At 41.5% G+C, this 14,419-nt stretch overlaps 1 protein-coding gene across 2 annotated transcripts; it reads right to left on the reverse strand.

Moving 5' to 3' along the window:
- Positions 1-3,623: 3,623 nt before the first annotated feature.
- Positions 3,624-11,090, reverse strand: LOC147334010 (syncytin-A-like). Of its 2 annotated transcripts, none has more exons than XM_086286615.1 (2): positions 10,482-11,090; positions 3,624-6,158 (listed from the first exon to the last, which is right to left on the reverse strand). In XM_086286615.1, the coding sequence occupies exon 2, from the start codon at positions 5,601-5,603 to the stop codon at positions 4,641-4,643; it is 963 nt and encodes a 320-aa protein (XP_086142741.1). In that variant the 5' UTR covers positions 5,604-6,158; positions 10,482-11,090; the 3' UTR covers positions 3,624-4,640. The 2 variants fall into 2 exon arrangements, 1 of the variants encoding a protein (XP_086142741.1); XR_015128408.1 differs by having other exon boundaries at positions 5,612-7,478.
- Between the last annotated feature and the right edge of the window lie 3,329 nt (positions 11,091-14,419).

Here is a 14,419-nt window from a genome sequence, read left to right on the forward strand (position 1 = left end):
TACATTTAAATCATATTTGTCTGTAAGCGTGAATGCTGTTTTAACCTTCCATTGCTCCAAATCACCTTACACAATAGATTGTGAAGACATCGCGCTTCACAAAGCTTGAAACCTTCAATAGACTGAGAATCAACTCTTATGAGCACAACTACTGATGTGACGTTCTGTATCGAGGCTTCGAAGCTTGTGTCGAGTAATGGAGGGGGCGTTTCCGCGATGCGCGTATCGAGGCTTGCTTCATTTATGGGAGGAGCTGAAAATGATGACGTCCGAAGCCTCGCTGCCCGGCTGTACCACGTGACTGGTTCATGAAGTGGTTCGAACTTTGCCGTGAGATATGACAGCGATATAAACCCCTCAGACTTCATTCAAAATGTAGGTGTTTGATGGAGAGTTGCAGTTAGTGAGAGTTTGGAGACAGTTTGGAGGTTTATGAGAGTGAGGAGAGAAAGTCTGGAGAGAATGGAGCCAGCTAAGAAGAGGAGGATGTCCTCCCCTGTGTGGGAACATTTTGATCTTATTCCTCCCAACAAGGTATGTAAATTTCTACAGAAGATGTATTTTCATAATACTGATGGTGCAATACAATTTATGTTAAGCGGCTTTACTTTTGTACAAAGTGAAGTGTTTGCTATGTGCCAGGGAGCTGGGATATAACAACAACACCTCATCCATGCTTAGGCACTACAGAGCTTTGCATGAGAATAAGGGGAACACCGATTGTGGAGCAAGACCAGGTGAGCCATCAAATGCCATGATAATATAGCATGCAGTAATGTTACTAAATGATATAACAATATTATACAGCTGTTATAATTTACGTGTTTGATATTTATATTTGTGCTTTATCTTTATTGTCTTTCCTCAGGAGAACAATCTCAAATAGATGAAGACCTGGTTAGCATGGTGATTGAGGACTCCCAGCCATTTAGCATTGTGGAGGACAAAGGATTCAAAAGATTTGTTAAATCATTAAATCCTAGCTACGTTCTCCCCACTAAAGGTTATAAAAGCAGTGAAAATTTAGTTTTTACAGAATAAAATGTGAACAGGTAGGACTGAGGCTCAAAGCCTCAGTGTGTAGCTGTCCATACCTCAACGTTACAAAAGCACAACCGCTGTCCACACCCCAACCACACCTCACCTCACAGTAAATGATCATTTCCATTTTAAGCATTTCCAAATAATCATTTTCCATACTGCCAGCATAAATATACACAGTATACAGCCATCACTACAATATACATGTTTTACACACTCCTTTTGTTGTTGACATTTACAGGCTGTGTGCAAAAGGCCACACTCTTCAAATTCATGCCAACTAATATTTTTATGTCCAGTAGATGTCTTACTAGAGCAAATGAAGCTTTAAGAAGCTTTGCGCTGGGATGAACCAATTGGATGAAACGCTTCAGTGCTTCATGAAGCTTCATCTGCCGATCACTAAGTACAACATGCAAATGTGTGTATACAATGATTATGGCTGCACATGCAATAAAAATGTTAATCTGATGCCAGTAGCTGTGATAAACAGTTTAATGCAATTTATTGATAAAGTTATATTATAAATGCAGTAAAATAATTCCTTTATTCCCACTGTTAGCAGTGTTTGATTTAGTGTTTTCATAAAAGCCTATTTCTTGTGTGTATATTAGTGCTCAGAAGAACAGACATGTGGTTTAAAGCCTAGACAAAAAAAAATCCTCCTCATCAACAGAAACTGAAGTATAGCAGAAAGCTTTGTGAGCTTCTTCTGGTAATATCCTAGTAATAGTAATAGTAAAAACTAAATTTTAAAGTGTCTTAATACATGCTCAATCAAGCAGTTAAGTAAATCTCCAAAAGCTGATTCTGTTCATCTGGACGTAACGTTTTCAGTGGGAGAAACGTTTTGTCACTCATCCATGTGAATTCTTCAGTCTCAGTTGACTGCAGGTTTCCCCAATCTTATAAACAGTACATTTGCATAATGACTGAAACCAGCCCACTGAAGTAACAATGATCTGGGAGGTCAGTTCATTGATCATTAATATACAAATTCTCATGACCATTGAGAACAACCACTGACCAAAGCACACTGATCAATGGCCATGAGTACCATTCACAGAGAGTTGAAAGACATTCCCCAACTCTCTGTGAATTGATGACACAAGGCCCACACAGACAGTGCGTAAATCATGGGAGGCCACATCACGGACAGGAACAGAGACACAGATGGGCCGTTTAGACAGGAATAGGAATCCGTGGGAGGAAGTTGTATCCCCATCTACAAGACCACGCAAAGGAGGTATATGCTCTCTGCACTGGTATGTCATCCTTTAGGAGACACAGATGGGCCGTTTAGACAGGAATAGGATAGGAATCCGTGGGAGGAAGTTGTATCCCCGTCTACAAGACAGCGCAAAGGAGGTATATGCTCTCTGCACTGGTATGTCAACCTTTAGGTTTATCACCATTTTCAGATCAGGATTACAATCAATATTGTTCCCATCCCACTCAAAGACGCTGCACTCATCAAACAACATTCTCTGGACAATCTCTTTTTGTTCCTCTTCCAAATGATCAAGATTCACTGGCGGATACCACGACATTGGGAGAGGTCCAGCTGACTCCACCATTATCTTGCGAACTGTTATTGCAGGTGGGCACTCGTTTGAGGCCTCAACCTCCACAATACGTTCAACTGGCTGTAAGGTGCCCAGGGCCATCTTGCTTGTCAAGGTGATATCATGTTTGGTGTCATTACTTAGAGCAATGGTGATGTATGGGTTAGCTGGATTCTGTATTTCAACTAACCCCGTCAAGACATAGAACCGCTTTAGGGCCTGGTTGCCCTCATCATCCTCAAACAGCACTGAACAATCAAGTGGATTCATGGTTGATGGAACGGGGCACATTAACCAGGTGACCTGTTCAGGAGGGATAATCACATCCCTTTCAACTGTTCTCAAGTACCCTTGTGTAATGTTTGGCTCTACTGTCTGAATGAAGCTTCAGACCACCTCACCATTCTCAGGGGGAAGACAGATGGCATTACACAGCAAGGTAACAAGAGCAGGTATCAACTGCTCTAGTTGCTCCTCAACGATCTGTTCCAAGACATTGAAACCGATCAATGGTTTGTCCACAGGCAAGGTACTGACGAGGACCGGAATACTGACGGAGAGGCTGGGGTCTTCACCCCCCGATAAGTAGATCATGATGGGTACCCAGCCATCAAATGATATGGTTTCCTCGTTGACTGCGCAAACTTTCAACTCATCAATTTCCTTGATGATTTCAGACAGAGGTTGCATGACTAAGTCAGGCAAGTATCAGTCTTTCCAATGTTTACTTATGATGCAAACTTGAGCACATGTGTCAAGTACTGCTTTCACTGCTAAGCCATTCAAATTGCAATGTATGAGAGCTTTATTACTGATTAGCTTAGCAACTGCCCCACGTTTAGTGTGGGGTGCCATAACACCAGACGTAGCGAGTGCCTCACCCTGCTGCTGGTTAACTACTTCTGATGTGACTGGCGAGGGGAGACTTGGTTTGCTACTGTTAAGGTTAGGTTGGGTCCCTGTTGGGGGAAAACTCTGTAAAAGACCCAGGAGAAATAAAGACACAATGAGACAAAGTTACTTTCTTTATCAAACGTGTACACGGGTGAGCTGCTAAGGACAACTCACACCATGCACAGTGGCTTGGTAATTTTTATAGGAAAGACAGTGAGAACAGGATAAGAAAATACAAAACAAATAAAATAAACAACTCCATATGTGGCGCTAGTCTCGTCAGCAGAGAGCTGGGAGAAGGCTGTGAGAGATAAAACAATCTAAAACAATATGTCCCAGAAACAAGATGTCTTTGCTGGGAAAGTCTAAAAAGATCATTCTAAACTAATCTAACCATAGGCAAAGGGCAGACAAAAGGCATCTTTGTACATTTAAAAGAAGGTAAAGAAACATAGAATCATTTTTCCTGTAACATTCCCTCCTGTTTTAACTTATTTTAAATGTATACAACAATTGTCTATGAAGGTTATTTATTAAGTATCTTAGGCAATTTTTAAATTTTCAAAATTTTCAAAATGTCAGCATAGCAGAAATGGCAGTCATTTGGTCTAAAGAATAAAACAAAAGAAAATAATAAAAAGAAAAACATAGTAAATGAAAATCATAGTAAATGAAATAACAAGTGGAATAAACAAGAAAAAATAATAAAACTAAAACTACAAAAAATAAAAGGATGAAAACCTTATATTTTAAAACGAAAACTTACAAAAAATAAAAGGATGAAAAGTAAAATGAAAACTTTATATTTAAAAATGATGAAAACCTAATATGTAAAATGAAAACTTCAAAAAATACAAGGATGAAAACCTTATATTTAAAATGATGCAAACCTTAAATTGAAAACTTTATATGTAAAATAATGAAAACTTCATATTTAAAATGAAGACTTCAAAAAATAAAAGGATGAGAACTTCAAAAAATAAAAGGATGAAAACTATATTTAAAATGAAAAACTTTATGTTTAAAACTCAAGACTTCAAAAAAAATAAAAGCATGAAAACTTGCATAACCTACTAATGTTTTAATCAGTGCATGATCACTTGACAAGTCATTTTTAATCACCACGTCATTTATTAGCAGCTAGTACAAGTTCTCCTCTAACAGAATTGCAACGGGATGTTGTTCTTCTTCAGGCACGGCAACATAAGCAGTCATTGTAGTTGTTATCATCTGTGAAATCATTACTCTTAGGCATGGCAACACACACAACACTAATATGAGCAGTGCTATCATGATGAGACCTAGAAGGAAAAATGGCTTTGCTACAGCAGCCAGCCATGAACCGCTGAACAGCCAGTCCAGCCAGCTTTGTGCTGTAGCTGCTCCAGGTGTGTGGTCAGTGACATATTTTTGCAGAGCGGTCAAATTCTGCAAAGCTTCATAAATGTCTCCTCCAGTTTCGTATCCATCAGGGATAAAAGTGCAACATGTTTCCCCGATCAGCTTGCAAACTCCTCCTTGTGATGCTGTTAGCAGGTCTAGTGTCAGTCTGTTCTGCAGCACCATCGTTCTGATGGCCTGCTGTTCTCCTGCTAAGGCGGTTCCCAGGGTCTTAGTCAAGTTGATGTGTCGTAGCAGAGCATATCGGTTGATTTCCACATGATCCCGCACCTCGGCAACTCCAATGCCGGGGATCAAGCTCTGTAAGAATTTCACTCCACCTCCCCAGATGCGAAACTCTCCCGGCACTCCAGTGTCCACAGTAATGCCGAAAGAATTGGGGGAGGCGATGTCCACTTCACGTCTCTGCCGGCTGCTTGGATGATGTGCAACACTTTGCATGAAGAAAACGTGATCTGATAATTCCACCAGGGCGCACAGACCTCCCCAACCTTCAGGGAGTGACAGATAAGCCTTGTTGCCACATAGGAAGTACCAGTCAGCCAAAACTCTGGTTCCTCTGCTGCTGGGTGCCGTCCGTGCACATCCTGTCTGGTACTGAGTCTTTGTTTGTAGTGGCATTCGGTAGCTGTAGTTGGAGCGACAGTTGAGGCTCATCAGTGTCGCGTTACTGGCACAGGTTTCGTTGAGTGAACAGTCCATACACTTCCTCTCGTTCCTTGGTGGGCAGAAAGTGTATATGTATTTGCATAGCAGTCAGTTTTATTATTCAAGTAAGCTGTAGTGTTCATAAACTGCCACCAGAAATTAGTGGCATAGCCATGGGGAAACTTGGTGTACTTTCCTTTGTCATACAGTGTCTGCCTTTTCTCCATATAACGTGACTTGTTGTCCCTCACGGAAGCAAAGGTGAGGAGCCCGGCCATGGTCAGGGCCGCTGCAGTTGATAAGAGCCACCACCTCATGACGACGGAACACACCCTCCTGTCGCGAGTAGACCCCCCGGCCAGGAAAGCTGACCCCTCCACCGGGCGAGATCACAACAAGTAGGCAAGCCTGCCGTCAGCTGTGTTTAGATGGCTTCACTGACTCGCCTGCAGTGACTCTGATGGACCCAGGATGGTCGTTCCGCAATTTTGCAAGCGGTCGGTGTAGTGAGGAGGACTTGGTATGGCCCCTCCCACCTGGGTGTGCTCCAGTTTTTCCTTTGGAGCACCTTGATCAGAACCCAGTCACCGGGCTTTAGTCTGCAAGACACTGGAGAAACATCATCAGGTTGTTGATTATGTACAATGATCTCTTTGTTTTCTAACAGCTTAGACATCCATTCTGCTAATGTGTTTTCTCTGATTGCTTTGTCTATTGGTTGACTGGTAATAGGCAGTGGAAACGGCCTGCCATGAATGATTTCAAATGGAGTTAGTTTATGGGAGCCTTGTGTTAAGCGCATCCACATCTTCACTAAACCCAAACATTCAGGCCACGGCCTTCCTGTTTCTGCCATACATTTCCTGAGCCTTTGTTTTATAGTGCCGTTAGTTCTCTCTACAAGGCCTGCGCTCTGAGGGTGATAAGCACAGTGGTGTTTTATGCTGAAACCGAGTGCTTCAGAGACCTTAGTGATGACATCATTTACAAAATGAGTGCCGTTGTCTGATCGTATCAAAGCTGGAATGCCATATGTGGGTATGAAGTGATTGCACAGGCACTTTGCTACTGAAATTGCATCTGCCTTTTTCACTGGATAGATTTCCGGCCACTTTGAGAACACGTCTTTAACCACTAGGGCGTATTTTGACCCTTGACATTCGCTTAGTTCAATAAAATCCATATGAATTGTGTGAAAAGGATGAGGCGGAGTTGGAAAACGGCCTCTCCTTGGTCGCAGGTTACCTTGAGCATTATATTTTTGACACGTCATGCACGTTCTGACAAATTGTTTTGCTGAAGTTTCAAAATTTACAGTGTAGAAATGAGAGTTGCCAATACTGGTCAGTCCCCCCGTTGACAAATGCGTACAGCCATGAGTCACTAATGCCGCCATTTTGTGGAGGAATTTTTTGGCAACACTGGCTTGCCACAACACATCATTAAGTCGTTTGTCAGAACTGCACCGTGTTTTAGCCATTTTGCCTGCTCTGCTGTGCTTGCTGCTTTTTGTTCATTTTTCAACACATCCAGTGGAATCTGATGTGTGTTTACTGCCATCAATGTGATGTTTGCCTGTTGTGCCGCCTATTTTGCTGCTCTGTCAGCAAAATTGTTGCCTGTAGTAATGAAAGAGTCAGTAGGCGTTGTAAGAGGTTGGCATGCTGGTTTGCCAGTTGGTGTAATCATTCCTCTGGTTTTCCAGATTTTTTGCAAAATGATGCACAGCAGAGAAAACATACTGGCTGTCTATATAAATGGTTATTTGTTTATCTTTGTGTATTTCACATGCGCAACAATCTCGTGTGAAGTGACCTTCCTCTCCACGGTTCTAGCAGGCGTTGTCTCTATGTTATCTGCTGTTTCTGCGTGGCTGTCTGCGGCCTTGGTGTTTGTGACTTTGCTCGCCTCTCTGTTCCTGATAGCCACCTGCGAATTAGTGTTTTAGTCTGTTGTCAACAGTCAGCCTTATTTTTAAGTTACAGAATGCTTCTCCCTTTTTTTGTTTTTTGTTTTTTTGTTTGGGAGAATAGATGCAACTCTACAATTTCACTTAAGGCAGTTTTAGATAATTTCTAGTTCTTCAAACAATGCATGGATCTCACACATTTCAAACTTTCAAGTTAGGGTTGTTTCCCATTTATACAAATATATATATTTAACTTTGCATTGCTCACAGCTCATAGCTCACAGCTCTAAACCTAGGCATTTTTCAATCATATGCCTAATCACTATGTGTCACTGTGATTCTCAAGTATTGTCACAAGTTCGTTTAAATTCGTTTCCAAAACCAACAAAATAATCAAACAAAAGCAAAAAACATAAACGTGTCAGGACACAAAAGAAAAAGAAAAAAAATGCTGCCATCCGAACAAGGCAGAAGTCTGCATATGTTGGCTTTTAATAGCATGCAGCTTGTAACATGGTAGACTAATGTGCCTGTGTTAATTCAGCTCCATATTATTGTGTGAAGTTGCACTGGGTTGGGAGTGGTTTTGTGTGTGTCACATTTTTGGTGAGCCAATGGCTGGAATGGGGTTGGACTAATTAGAGGCAGGTGTACTTGATTGCACTGATACACCGGTCTTCTTATAGCCCACACTACAAACACTGCTGTGTTGTTTTGTCTCTCTGTGCAGGTATGTAATGTGATGAAATCAGATATGTTTGGGATGGACGGGTTTTGCCCTATGAATTTTATATTAGGTGTGTCGTTTTGTCTCTCTGTGCAGGCCAGGGCCTATTATATGCCACAGCCTAAAGGCAGCAGGGTTGCAGAGGCTTGAGTGACCACTGACTATATGCTTGCAGGGTGGTGGGTCTCCAAGGACAACTTCTAACCCTGTTAAAGGCAACATGTGGGGTGCAACTTGGCTGTGTGGCATAGCTGGCTCTGGCCTTGGGACTGTGTGTTTTTATACAATTCTTAAGTGGGACACTGGACTGTTTTATCTTTTATCTCTTGATATATTTTTTGTCAATAAATTATCTTTTAGAATTTTATTGACTGACATCTTTTTGCCCATGACTGAGACGGTTGGTCAGACCTAGAGTCTTTCTTTGGGTGTGTTACAGCAGCTTCTGCTCTAAAAGAAACAAATAAATAAAAAGAAAAGAAAATGTGGAACATGCTCATCAGCTTAGCAGTGTCTACATATTTAATTCAGCTTCTCAATCCTGTAGTTTTAGCTGTTGTCTACAGGGTTTTGCTTATTGGTTGTTATTATAGGTGTGCTCTATCTCAGCAATGTGTCATTCTAGAATGATAAGTTTCAAGCTGGTCAAGTGCCTCTATGCACTTCATTAGTTTAGTTATTCTCCGTATTGTCTTCATCTCACATGTCATTACACTGAGTTTCAGCAAACCTTAAGCTTGATGCAGACTACTGCTTAACAATTATTCACCTCACATCATAACCGATTAAGGTGCCTCTTCATATTAATATGTCATTGTTAATATTATCCTCTTTGTCTTATATGACAGCAATAGCATATTATAATATTTTATCAGTGTGTACCACTATACTACTACTGAGCTACTTTGATAGTTAGGATCATCTTATTCAGCAAACAGATAATTTAGAATTCATCCAATCTGCGGTCACATTTGTTCTCTCTGTTGCATGGCGGACCAGGCAGTTCTATTATAATATATTATTTATATTTTATTTTGTATCCATCAAGGGCTTCAGATGACCTGCAGAATCATCCTTTTCCCAAGGTGGAGACAGTTACCTTTTCACACACTGTCCTTGGCTGAACAGTGACACAGCCTTAATATACCTTATTTATTTTATTAAAATATTTTTGTGTGAATTATTTGCTTTATATTCATTTTATACATGCTGGGCATGGTCATCATGCCAACTGTGTTTCATTGTTAATATCACTTTACAGGTTGTTATCCTTGCTATTATTAATTTCAAATACTCTAAAGATAATTTCTACTGTAATTTTCCCTTTGTTCATCTTTATTTCGTACTTTTTATATTTATATCTACTCAGTGGGGTCTGTTTTCAACCCTTTTAAACTACTACAAAACTACTGTGATCTCTAGTTTTCACTTAATAAGGGATTATTATGTTCTTCCTGATATGGGTGTTGCTGCAGATGCGGCTGCAGGAGTGAGTGATGGTTTACTAAAAGGATTGTGGGAACTGCACAGTGTCTCGTCTTCTGGTTTTACTAAACTGGCAGTTGAGTTCTGTTCTTCTGACTGTTTATATTTTGTTTTCTTAAATCTCTCAGTTTACAGACACTGTTTTTGTCCGGCGTCTGGACTTTTCTTTTCTCACCACTGCTCGTCAGCAGGAGTGAGTTTTAATTTCACTTGCTTGATTACCCATCTTAATTATGTATTTACTTATTTTTGTTTAAGTAATACATACACAATACAGCTGCTATCACCTTCGCTGGTATTAGAGACGAGAGTGGTTGCTCACACGCCCTTCTACTTTCGGACTATTTCCAAAAGCGGTGTGAACTTTACGAGACGGAACTCGACCGTTCTCTCAACTCACCAGCACGTCAGTGAATAGCAGTAAAAGAAAAACACAGTAGGAGCAGCTCAGTCTCTTATTGGACCGTGAAAAGTCAGCTTGCTCCGTTAGTTACAACAATACACACACATACATTCACATTCACACTTATTCGCGCGATCGGAACCCTTATAATAAGGGGAGCTGCCAGTCTTTCTGTAGACGAGCTACTTATTCCCTTGACCCAGCTGGGGGAGCTACCCAGAGCTCCAAACCTAACCCACAAGAGTGGGGAGCTTCCAGTCGACGAGCTCCAAGCTACCAGCCGACGAGCTACTTTAAACCCACAGAAGTGGGGAGCTTCCAGTCGCGACGAGCTACTTTCGCTATTTTAAATTCCCTGAATTTAAAATACGATTTTACGCAAGATTGTGTCAGTGTGTCTGTATCTACCTGGTCAGTGTCGCCGGGTCTGGTCCACCTCGATCGGGCCCCACCACCGTGGGTCGCTTTCTAAGAACGTTGGCCAAGACTCGAATTTAACGCCCTTGGTCTTTGACCACACACCTAGTGTGTGGGCTGTCGACAGACGAGCAACGTGGACTGGTCACGGAGATGGGACACGATGGAGGCGATCCGGCTCGAAGGACCAAGAAATGTTGGGGGAAAACTCTGTAAAAGACCCAGGAGAAATAAAGACACAATGAGACAAAGTTACTTTCTTTATCAAACGTGTACACGGGTGAGCTGCTAAGGACAACTCACACCATGCACAGTGGCTTGGTAATTTTTATAGGAAAGACAGTGAGAACAGGATAAGAAAATACAAAACAAATAAAATAAACAACTCCATATGTGGCGCTAGTCTCGTCAGCAGAGAGCTGGGAGAAGGCTGTGAGAGATAAAACAATCTAAAACAATATGTCCCAGAAACAAGATGTCTTTGCTGGGAAAGTCTAAAAAGATCATTCTAAACTAATCTAACCATAGGCAAAGGGCAGACAAAAGGCATCTTTGTACATTTAAAAGAAGGTAAAGAAACATAGAATCATTTTTCCTGTAACAGTCCCATATGAAGAGGACCCACTGCTTCAACCCTGTCACCCGGTAGAGAAACTGCTGTGGTGTCTCACTTTCATCTTTTCTGGCACACATTAATTCTTGAAAGAGTTCTGTACTATTTTTCTCTCTCAGGTGGGCATGGAGAAACCCCTTCAGTTCAACATATCTTTAAAAGTTCCAGGCCTTAATATCCTGAGCGCTCCATGAACTATCTCTGCATCAGGGAAGCCTTCTCTGCGTCGACCTCTTGCTGACCCAGGCCCGCTGGACCCACCGTCTTAGCAACCATGGATCAGTCTCGGCTCCAACTTTCAGCTCGCATCAGCTCCCGTCCTGGTCCCAGATGTCATTTTTGGATCAGTATCAACTGCAAGGCGTCGACAATCCTGGACGAGCCCCCAGGATTTGTTATGGGTCCCAAGGATGAAGACCATGATGACAAATATGTTACCTGTAAAAGCAGGTGAAGAGCGGAGTAAGGAAGACACCATGTGTCTCTGTATTCCTCCAGATTGTGTCTGAGTCTGATTTATTTCACACAAACAAATGCTATATAAACACTACCATGAGCTTTCAATATATAATTCAGCAGGTTCATCATTCACATCAATTACATTTACTTATATCCTCAGTGAAATATACTCTCTTTACTGGTTCATTTTCTCTAATTAACATCTTCTTTCATAACAGTTACTTTCCTTACTCATATCAATAAACACATCACATTGTCTTCTACAGTGTCTTACTGGCTAAACAGTTCAATAACAGTGTCAGTTTTGGCCGGCGATCATAGGTTCTGTCCAATAATATCCCTGGTCTCCATTAAAAACAGCAAAACAGTAAATATATGACTAGGGATGAATACCGGTATCCGGTGCCATGATGGCACCGGTTCCTACATAAACGGTAGTAACCAGACAGAAAAGCAGCGCACATTTCGGTGCTTTATTGCGGTGCTTTATTTCGGTGCTTTTTTTTCCTGAGCTGTGATACACTTTAGATTCTAACCAATCATTATACGTTTCCGAGGATAGTAGGCGGGTCCAGGTACATACGTTCTTTTAGATCAGAGCTACAGATTAAAAATGCCCAAGGCGAAGCGGTCAAAAGTCTGGCTATACTTCACAGCAAAAGATGCAAACTCAGCAGCCTGCTACAAGTGCTTTAATCAGATACTGCAATACTGTCAAAGGAGGTAACACCTCAAATCTGATGAAACGCCTGGTGACGCATAGCGTTTTTTTAAAAGCCGAGAAATGCGCCGTATTTGATAGCTTGCTGAGACCTCACACCGTGTACATCTACTGAAGGTGTGGTGCCTGTTATCGGACCTGGAATTAGCAACATCCCCCAAAAACACGAAGAGTAGAGTCCTGGCCCCTAGCCCTGCCAGTGTAGCAGAAATGATGACGGACGAAGATGGCAGCAGCCGTTCTTCTCTGCGTGAGTAGCTTAATGTTGTTCGTGTGTAATTCACGTTGAGTACGCTAACCATGTTATTACATTAATGCATGTAAGGTGAACTAGCAAACATCATCATAGCTACATGAGTATAATTCCCTGGAAGCACAGGCAGACGCAAGTGGTTTTCTGTCACTGGTTTATTTGAAGACTTCTCTCCAAAGCTACCGTGAAAACTATACAGCATTAACAAAATAAAACTCGGCGTAAGACACAGCACTAAAAATAACACTGTACAACAAACACGATTGTGAGGAGAAAATTGTTAGAAGGCAAAGAAACTTACAACTTAGATATCTATTTTTTTACATGCGCATGGGCGGTCACTGCTCAACCGATGTGACACAGAAAAACCGCCCAGGGCATTCAGAACATCCTTTATTTATACTTAAAGCAAGTTTCCACAGCAGTAGGAGTGGCATGTATGGAACTGATAATTTTTCCTTAGAAGGAGAAAACCTTTCGCTTATCTGCTGAAAAAGGAGGTACCTTTGTATGTATAGAAATTCAGACTTTCCCATAAAAGGAGAGAGAGAGAGAGAGAGAGAGAGAGAGAGCCAGCTTGTCTGTTAAAACAGGAGGTATGGTATCGTATGTCACCGCATTCCTCTACACATATGGCTTCAATCTCTCTTCCTGTGTTGGTTCCAATTCACAAGCTCTCCTTCCTTTAAATGAAGCTACAACTAAGCATCATCACAAAACTAAAAAATCTCTCATCAACGATAAATCAATAAATACCTCGTTGGCTGCATGCTGCAAAAAGGGAATTAGCTGCCGTTCTTCTGAGGTTTCCTTTAACCGTTTAACTGTGTGGTACCTCACAGGGGTACCACAACAACATCATCCAGGTAGAAAACAGCATATGCAATTTGAGGAAGCAGGTACCGCTCCATGAGGTGCTGAAAAATGGCCGAGGCTTCAAATAAGCCAAACGGAAGTGTGACGAATTGGTACGAACCATACAGAGTGGAGAAGGCCGTTTTTGTCTTTGGACTCTGCAGATAAGGGAATCTGCCAGTAAGCGTTGGTTAAATCCAGCATCATAAAATAAGACAAGCAGTGCTTAACCAGTCCAGGTCAACTCAGGCATTGGACAAGCATCAAACCATGAGACCTTGTTCACTTTCTGATAATCATCACCAATGTTCCCTCTAAACTGCGCGTGTGCTCAATTGCGCACTGCTGGCACGGTCTCTGTGCAGAAAAAATCCGTGTTGCACATAAAATAAAATTCTAACCGGAATTGAAATTAAAGTGAATACGTTAACAATTCTGTTTTTCAGTGTTAGTCAGTAAGTGACTGGCTGCTCCAGTATGGGATTAGAACAATGGCACCTCATCCCATAGTCCAGCCAATCACGTGATTCAAATTCGTATATGCGCAGCTAATCAACGTCGTTGACAGGCTATGACAGCGTCCTTATGTGCCGAAACCGGTGTTTTAGCTAGCAAAGTGGCGTGGCTAATGTGGAGTGAAGCCACGTTAATGACAACGTGTACAACCATTGGAGATGTGAGCAGGACAGATGGAACAAGTGACGTAAAAAGAGTGGACTTTATACCAGGTTTCAAATTGTGTTGATAGGCCACATAAAAAACAGAGTTGTGATTAAAAAAAAATCCAGTGTTTGGTTTTCTTCCAGAATATTGTTGTTTACATTTACTGGGGGAAGAAATGGTAAAAACGTCATTTTATAAAGAAAACGTTATAAAGCACTCTCCGCCTGTGAGCAAAGACAAAACCAAAACACCCCACCCTTTCCCATTGGTCAAAAAATGTACCATGCCGACCAATCAAAACATGGCATTTGGTTGTTAAGAAACGGAAGTTGTTAAGAAGAGGAAAATTTAGGAGTGACGGCAGT

Source organism: Aulonocara sp. 'chitande type north' Nkhata Bay, linkage group LG3 (genome assembly GCF_057382095.1).
Source record: "Aulonocara sp. 'chitande type north' Nkhata Bay isolate Kocher_YH1m ecotype deep benthic linkage group LG3, A_spYH_male_GT1.1, whole genome shotgun sequence".
NCBI lineage: Eukaryota > Metazoa > Chordata > Actinopteri > Cichliformes > Cichlidae > Aulonocara > Aulonocara sp. 'chitande type north' Nkhata Bay.

Excerpts from the sequence above, each read along its gene's own strand:
- LOC147334010 (XM_086286615.1), bottom strand. The coding sequence starts at position 5,603 with ATGGACTGTTCACTCAACGAAACCTGTGCCAGTAACGCGACACTGATG.